Source organism: Micropterus dolomieu, linkage group LG14 (genome assembly GCF_021292245.1).
Source record: "Micropterus dolomieu isolate WLL.071019.BEF.003 ecotype Adirondacks linkage group LG14, ASM2129224v1, whole genome shotgun sequence".
In the NCBI taxonomy this organism is placed as follows: Eukaryota; Metazoa; Chordata; class Actinopteri; order Centrarchiformes; family Centrarchidae; genus Micropterus; species Micropterus dolomieu.
Window position 1 is genome coordinate 5,240,555 of NC_060163.1, and position 8,391 is coordinate 5,248,945.

The 8,391-nt window shown below is 41.9% G+C and overlaps 1 protein-coding gene across 2 annotated transcripts in view; it reads right to left on the reverse strand.

Moving 5' to 3' along the window:
* Positions 1-954: 954 nt before the first annotated feature.
* The window catches only part of wu:fj29h11 (protein NO VEIN), a 44,578-nt gene continuing 37,141 nt past the window's right edge, over positions 955-8,391 (reverse strand). For both annotated transcript variants that reach the window (XM_046068390.1, XM_046068389.1), the window contains 10 exons: positions 6,710-6,969; positions 6,395-6,632; positions 6,119-6,299; positions 5,406-5,532; positions 5,104-5,190; positions 4,554-4,739; positions 4,134-4,417; positions 3,721-3,866; positions 2,103-2,187; positions 955-1,131 (listed from right to left, as the gene is read on the reverse strand). In XM_046068390.1, the coding sequence (XP_045924346.1) occupies positions 970-1,131; positions 2,103-2,187; positions 3,721-3,866; positions 4,134-4,417; positions 4,554-4,739; positions 5,104-5,190; positions 5,406-5,532; positions 6,119-6,299; positions 6,395-6,632; positions 6,710-6,969 (1,756 nt within the window). In that variant the 3' untranslated portion in view covers positions 955-969. The remainder of the gene's footprint in view (positions 1,132-2,102; positions 2,188-3,720; positions 3,867-4,133; positions 4,418-4,553; positions 4,740-5,103; positions 5,191-5,405; positions 5,533-6,118; positions 6,300-6,394; positions 6,633-6,709; positions 6,970-8,391) is intronic.

Here is an 8,391-nt window from a genome sequence, read left to right on the forward strand (position 1 = left end):
GTGTGTGTGTGTGTGTGTGTGTGTGTGTGAGAGAGAAAGAGCAAGTGTGCATGTGCTCTTTGCTGCAGTGAGGGATCTGCTCCTCTCGCTCTTTGAGCCATGGCAACAGCTGCTCTTTCATGTTGCCACACACAACAGTGAATAAACCCGGATTAGCATATGTGAGAAACACACCAGCTATCTGTGTGTGCGCTTGTGTGTGTGTGTGTATGACTTTGAATATTAGGAAATGATAATGGAAAACGGGGCAAGAGTCACAGCGAGAGTTGGAGAAACTGCAGATGTAAGATGTCACTAACTCTGACTGAGAAAAAGCAGCACAGTGTCGTTAGAATTCATCTCATGCTCCAGTTAGCAGCGAGCTACATGCTGATGTTCTGCATCAAACGGTGATTCTCTCACACGTTAACGGCGCGCTGCAGACATTTCCATTCTGTACACTTTAAGAACGGCAAAGACATCTTAATGAGGACGCTGCAACTCCACCAGAACAGCCGCCTGATAGTTAACTAAGAACACTGATGGATATCTAAGTTCTCCATTTTTCCACAAGACGATTTCACTTTGAAAATTAAACCAGTGCTTAAAAGATAAAGCTGGTGATATTCTATGTTTTTGTTATTTGCAAAACAAATGCAACCAACAAGGTCTTAGTCCATCTCTCAATAGTTTTTGACTTCCCTCCCCGAGTCTGTTCCACTCAGCCCCAAGACCACCGGTTCCTACTGATGATTTTAATATTTAAAATCTCACAAATACATAGTTAGATTTTTATAAAATAAAGGCTAAATACATTCCCAAAGCAGCCAGGTAAAGTATTTTGCCAAATTTGGAATGTTTTGTGCAAGTATTGTGCATATATCAAAGCCTGATCTTATTCCTCTGTGAGCTCCATTAATAACCAGAAACTAAAGAGTGTATCGGGTGGGTTTCGCAAATGTGTGTTTTAATGCTAACAAATCGTAACTGTCAGAAGTGACGTTCTTTAACAACATCTGTGTAAGCGCCCTCCGTACCTCTGTCCAGGTAAATATCTGGTTTGGGAGGCTCTGGGACCTCCCACAGCTCCTCCTCAGCGGGCAGCTCTCTGATGTCCTCCTTGAGCAAGAATCTCCTCAGAGACGCTGCGTCCTGCAGACACAAACACAATTAATGCCAACACGCAGACGAGTCGAGATCTACTCTTGATGTAGGATATTACATTAGTTGTGTATTAAAGAATTTATTTCCAGAGAATAGAGGAATGCCATTATTCAGTCTATAACGTGCGTACAGAAACTGAGGATTAACATGCAGCACTGATCCATTCAGGATTTCCATAAAGAACGACTGAATGCCTGAAGCTGAGTAGATTTGGGTTTTTTCCTTTCAGATTCTCTTGCCAACAGAGGAAGTGGCAGACGTTCCCACCCTTGTTGCTTCAGAGGCGTCTCGTCTCGTTAAATTGTTGATGACCTAATTAAGATGTGCTGCCAGTGACTGTTTGATCAATTCCCTGGAATAATATAAGAGTTAAAGTAATAAGCGGATATAATAAGTCGAGCAGCAGATCTGTTCGCATTTTCCCCTAAGCCTCTCATATCTGCTTCTGTCTGGCTCCAGTGTATCAAATGGGTGTTATGCTCCAGAATCACATCATTAAAACCTTTAATCAAACAGTCAAAAGTTCCATTTTATTTACTTTGGCAAATCTATACATACAATAGTCTGCTGTGTCTTATCCCGATTTCAATATTGATTATATAATGCAGCCCAGTCCTGCCGAATGTCTCAATAAAGCTGCTGCAAACACAAGATAGGATATTCAACAGAGAAGGATCAAAGTTGAGGCCTGATGTGAGGCTTGTTCACCTTTCAACTCTCTGACGTTAGTCTCTGCTGCTGCAATGCTCTGCAGAGCAAGTTGCCATGCAATGCAAGCGTGACTCCCTCTAGGGAAATAGCCTATTAGTTCTAGCTATGATCAGCTCTGTGGTGGCGGCGGTGTGTGTGTGATAGGAAAGACAGAGGATGACAGCGTGAAAGGACCGTGTGCGAGCAAAGACCCTTTTTACTGGATATGGATTAATGATCAATGTTCGAAGGGATCATATTGCACTTACACTGAGTGAGGTTATCAGGCCGCTCACGAAAGCCATCAGCTCTTTCCTGTGGCTGCTCTCTGTGCAGAACAGTTTCACCAGCTCCCTGAAACACACACACACAAACACACACAGGGTTAACAATGTATTGCTTGTGTGCATGCAGATTCAAACACAGGCACACATAACACATATAGGATTAAGTATCAAATGCATTTTATCACAATTCCTTTGTTCATGCTTTATAATGTTTTATTTCTTACTGACACGCCCATATCAGTCATAGGACTGGGTTTTATTTAAAAATGCTGATATCCATTTATGATCAGTTTTAGTACAGTGAGATCTGGGGAAAACTTGGTATCGACCCCCCTTCGAAAAATGTGCCATCAGGGTACCTCACGATGAGACTTAGTTCCTAGTGTGCAAATATTAAATATTGTCTATGGTTTTTCGAATTTTCCTCAATAAAATTTGCTAAAATTGGCAAAACTTTGATTCAAAGCTGCTGTGCGAGTATGTAAATGAACGTCCATTACATTCAAGCCCTTGCCAAACAAATTTTCTGATTAAGCCTATCACGCCAGGTAAATCTCCCCGTACTTGCATTGTACCAGAGGTTTTAAATCTGGCGTCTGTGGTGACGTTCCCACGTGAGTTTTTGAAGTAGGAAGCAACTCAGTATGGCAGAGCCATAAGCTTGTGTCGACAGTGTTGTGGGAACTATCTAATTTTAGAAAACAAGATTATGACTGACCAGACATTCATTCATGCCAACTTTCAGTACAGAGAACTTTACAGACACACTTATGTCTCTAACAAAAAAGTACCAAGACACCAAGCCTTGGTATTAGTGTATAGTTGTTGTCATTGCTGCCATGTATGACTCTCAATACTTGTAATATTTTAACTCTAGTCCTAAAAATGTAACCATACCCAACAACCAATGTAGGAACTGATGATTTGGTGAAACATAAGTGGTGAAAATCTCCTATTTTCTATTCCTTTATATGGAATATAAACCATGGAGCTGATCATGGAAATTCATTCACCTTTCTTCTAATTAATTACAGTTTTATATAAACTTGCAACAAGAAGAAAATTGAAGCTGCTGTAGAGTTCAGAAAATTACTTGGGTCCATACAGTTGCCTGTTGGAATCCCACTGAAAAAGTAAATACTTTTGATCAGTACTTCCAGTGTTGCCCCTAGGATTTTTTTCAGGGCGGTCGGTGAAACCCCGAAACTACTAGTGTCAGAGGGGGGCATGTTACGAATACGTTTTCCGTTTTAATTTTTTTTTATTCTGTGTTTTACAATTTAAGCACATTTTGTCATCAGAAAGAGTGTGTAATCACATGGTGGTGAATACAATTTCAACAATTCAAAAGGAAAATATTACAAATTGAATTAATATCAATGAATCTGATGTATCATGCAAATATGCATTTAGAAATATTCAAAGGTATGTGCACTTATTTATGGGGACAATTCACAATAAATGTATTGCAACAGTAGGAAATTAAAATACTATACACACTGCTACTTCTAACACCCAACTGCTCCAATGGAGCTCTCAGGTGTGACTGTATAAAAGCAATGTGGGGAAAAAGGCATGTGTGGCATGAGTGCACACAAACCTGCAGATGTCCAGCTTGGCTGAGAGATGATCCTTCTGGATGCAAAGCTCCTTCTCGTCCTTCAGCAGGCAGATAACGTCCTGCACCTCCACCACTTCGTTACTGTCAGCAACATCCAGCTGGTAGCGAATGTACAGCTTACCCACCTGTAAACAGTCAGACAACTTCAAATGTATATACAATAGGCTGCAGATGACATTATGTTTGTGCTTTACTCCTCACTGTCAGACACATGAGGCCAAAACTGTGTATTTAATTATTGCTGTATCCTGTTTACACTTTAGTGTGTGTTCTATGGTAATGATGAAGAGTGGATTCTCCCTCAAGAAGGCCTCAGCCTGATTAGTATGTGTTTAGTAAAACTACCTCCTGATTTCAAACTGCTCTAAACCAACTAGGCCTGATCTTCTGACCTGTCCAAAGCAAAGTCGCTTGATTTTCTCTCCAATGTTGTTGTCAATCAGCTCAGAGTAGACTTCAGCCAGCTCGTCGTGGTGGTAGAGGAACCTCTGGATGTAGGGTATCACAGAGCGCACCATGGCCTGCATGGGCGGACAGGGTCTCCAGTTCTCAGTCTGAGGCTCAGTCTTGACGCACTTGGACAGCTGACAGATCCCGCAGATCTCCAGAAACAAAGATCGGTCCTCCTCTTTGAAGGTAGGTGCGGTGTTAGCTCGTTCTCTCGGCACTGTCTGACCTGGCAGGGCATTATACAACAATAGTCGGATATATTTGTGGAGCTTGGGGCACAGTTCCTATTGAGTACGGTCAAAAGTAATGTACTAATCTAACACTGACAACTAAATGTAGAAAAAAATGAAGCAGCAGCATACCAGAGTTCCCAGTCTTGCTCCTGGGAGCATTCTTCTTCTCTGCTGGCGGCAGGTTGAGCAGACAGATCTGCTTGTGGGGTTTAAAGACCTTTTCCAGCTCTTTGTTGTCAGCAATCATGGGTTTGCGTGCCAGACTCACCCAGGTGTTTTCCTTGGTGGGGAAGACCCTCTTATCAGACACCATACCTGGAGACAAGGCAAAAAGGAATCCTATCTGTGAGAACTCACACACCTTCAGACGATGTTTCCTAAAGTCTGATTGCATTAGTATTGTATTTCACTCTGCTGCTGCCACACCTCCAAACACTCACACTGCAGACAGTACAGTTAGATAACAGACACAATTCAGTCTGCAGTGTAAAGTAATTCTAGACTGTAGCAACAAACTCCTCCCCAGCTGCTTTCAAAACGTGCCTCAATAACAGATGGTAGATGATGCTTGTTTGCTGCAAATGCTTTGCAGTAAGTAGTCAGGCAAATAGGAAGCCTAACATACACACAGATCGAAGAGGTAATGGGTTTGCAACATGAATGTGTATACATTACTCACCCTTCAAGGTGGAACAGTAACTGTGATTGAGTTTGGGCTGAGGGATGGTTTCCTGGTCACCAGATACTGGAATTGTACACTTTTGAGCTGTTTAGGATAGAAAGTTATTACATTTTATCTACAGTCAGGGACATGTCAGGATGCAACAAGTCAAGCGAGTCGAGGGCGAAACGTAACAGTTGTTGAGCAGAGAGATAATGAGCGGCTGACAGATGGGACATAAAGAGTAAGGAAATGTGTGAGCAACTGAACGCGAGAAAATCTATGATACAAAACACACCACCGCATCTGATTGTCCTTACCAAGTCTGGCATAGAGCACCGACACATCCTGTAGCACTTCAGCAGTTGGTATGGGAGACGATGAACAGATCAGCTCCAACAATCCAACGTACTGATTCATATTGGGACTGGAATCCACATTCAGCAGCTATACATAACATATATAACACAGAAACATGCAGTGTACATTAGTAATGGTGGACTTAGAATCGACTACAAACAGTAGGTTGTTATTAAAACAATAGACACAGCAAAATGCCTTTATAGTAAAATCCCCAAACCTGCGATCATTGCCTTGATATCTGAATATAAATGAAAGGTGACAGACTCATACATTTACATTACAGATGTAAGTGACCACCATTAAACGCCTCTCCTGAACAGCGACTGTCAAATAGATGCTAGTAGCTGTGATTGGACACAGCAGGCCTGTCAAGCTTTTGATATCTCCGCATGTTGTTGTGCATGGGGTCCTAGTAAGTGAGAGACTCAGTGGAGGGGAAGTTGTTAGTTAAACAATTTGTCTATCAAATGTAAGCTGTTAACGCTTACATAAGATGTTTACTACCAACAGTAGTACCTGAGTGTTACATCCAAGGCCAAGGAGCACATAAATAACTAACTATTTTAAAACCAAAACTCAAGAAACATTTATACATGCAGAGAAACGATTTGTCACAGAAAGAAACTGAGACATAGGATCTTTTCTGGAAAACTGTAACAGAAGAGCGTACTCTTGTGAAGAAGACTTTCATGCCTTCCAGCGGGTTGTAGAAGGGAGCCAGGACTTTGGGCTCCTGGACAGGGCTGTCTGGCCCGTGAGTCAGCTGTTTGTAGCGTTGGAACATCCACGTCGGATCACTCCAGCACACCTCCTTCAGGTGGTAGAAACGCCCCGAACACCAGTCATTTCGCCTGCGGGAGGAGGCAGAACCATGACTCAAAGTTTGATTTGTGGCCTCAGGTGACTAAATTTAGAAAAAAGTGTTCTGCTACAGCTGATGGTGTACCTGTTGTACTCTATGAATACAGCAGGGGTATGCTGGAACAGCTTCTTCAGGCTGCTCTGGGGACAGTTATTATGCAGATAGGTGTAGACGTTGTGGATGTGCTGAACTGTGGTAGTGAAATTCGCCCCCTCCAACTCATCCTCAGGTAGTCTCTGCTCCTGGTTATCTGCTTCAGCTCTCACACACCACTTCTTCAGGTAGTTAATCAGAGCATCCACTGAGATACTTTGTCTCATTCCTAAAAGAGGGGGAAAGTCAATGACAGACTACAGCTATGGGGAAAAGAGATCTACACTATAGCTTACTCAGGTTTACCTAGAGCTCTGCTAAACTCGCTGGGGTCAATGTCCACATAAAACACATGAGTCCCCAGCAGGCTGGTGATCTCAGGCGAGGTCAGGTAGACTGAGTTTGGACAGAGGTACTCTCTCTCTCGCTGTTCTCCTTCCAGCGGGCGATACGCTGGCACCCATTCAAGACGGCACAGGAAGAGGTAGAAGGAGGACTTGGTGCTTCTGATTTCTCGCCCATCGCTGTCAATCACATGAGCCGTGAGGTACTGACAGTAGCGGTGTCTGGAAGAATGGGATACAGTGATTATAAAAAATATACGAAACAGATTAATACAAACTTTAAAATCCCTGTCCACAGTGGAAGTAAAAGATAGATGTCAGTACACAATGGCAATGTTTCTTTGACAAGATACATTTAATATACAATCATATAACTTCAGAGACCCTATGATTACGGTGCATGGATGACAGCCTCTTCAGTGGCAGCTCAGCAAAGTGGCAGAACTGTGTGACCCAATTCCTCAGCAGAATCTACAGCACTCAGCAGCACTGCACGTGCTTAATGTGTTAAATGCGCCGAGAAATTTTAATCTACGCACTAAAGAAAAATCTACTTGTGTCAATTTGACCATTGTAATAGATGACAGTTGTGCTCCACACGCGCCTACAGAGTTATGGTAGTTAAGAAGTCATTTCCATTTCCATTTGTGCTGTAATAGACAAGCAATGCATTTCAGAGTTTACCTCCCTTTAGTCTAATGTATTACCCTGTAAGTAAGAGCAGGTATAAACATTAAGAATCTATATATTGTTTTTGTTACAAAGCAAGGTCACTCAAAGTTCATAGTAACTAACAATGTTTTTGTATGCAGATTATTTCCATGTTTTGCGTCTAAGTTTTACATCTGGGGGAAAAGGTGCAAATTCTGCAGCACTGTATTATCTGACACCCAGAGATAGAGATGGGTAACGAAACCCAGTATTAAACGGGCCCTGGGGCTAAATTATGAAAGACAGTAGTGTCGATAAGCTCCGACATTAACGGTTCTGCTTTTGCTACTGGAGAAAGTATGAAAATACATTTCCTATTTATTATCGCTACATAAACATTATCTTGCATTTTTTCCCCCCACCAACCATGTCTAATTTGTAATAAGATTAAGACAATCATCCATGATGCATTCCCTATCCAGAAGAGAAATCACTCTTCTTCTCTCTCACACGCTACAGACCCAGCTCGTGGAAATGCGAGCAATCTGTTCAAACATTTATCGAAAGTGCATCATATACAGGCAGAGTAATGCAGTTTAGGACTCCCTAGCTTGTAGTTCATCTCTCGTTTCCCCATCTACGTCAGGTATGTATGCTAGCAGCCTAGAGCCCACACATGGAGTTAACTAAATTATGCAAACATGGGTTCATGATTAAAAGTAACCATTAGCCAGCTGATTGTTTAACTATGGGTGGTTTATAAATGCAATCACTTTAATCATTTAAAGATTTTGCAACTTTTTTGTTAAAGTGAAAGTGCTGCTATACCACTCTATTTTCTTTTGCAGTAAATAGCTGTTTATTTTGTTCTCAACATTAGAGTCTATAATAGTGATTTGCTCAAAACATTGCTGTTTCTTTTGTGGTTAACACTGTCGCTTCACAGCAAGAAGGGTGGCTGTCCCAGACCTTTCTGTGCGGTTTCCTTCCACC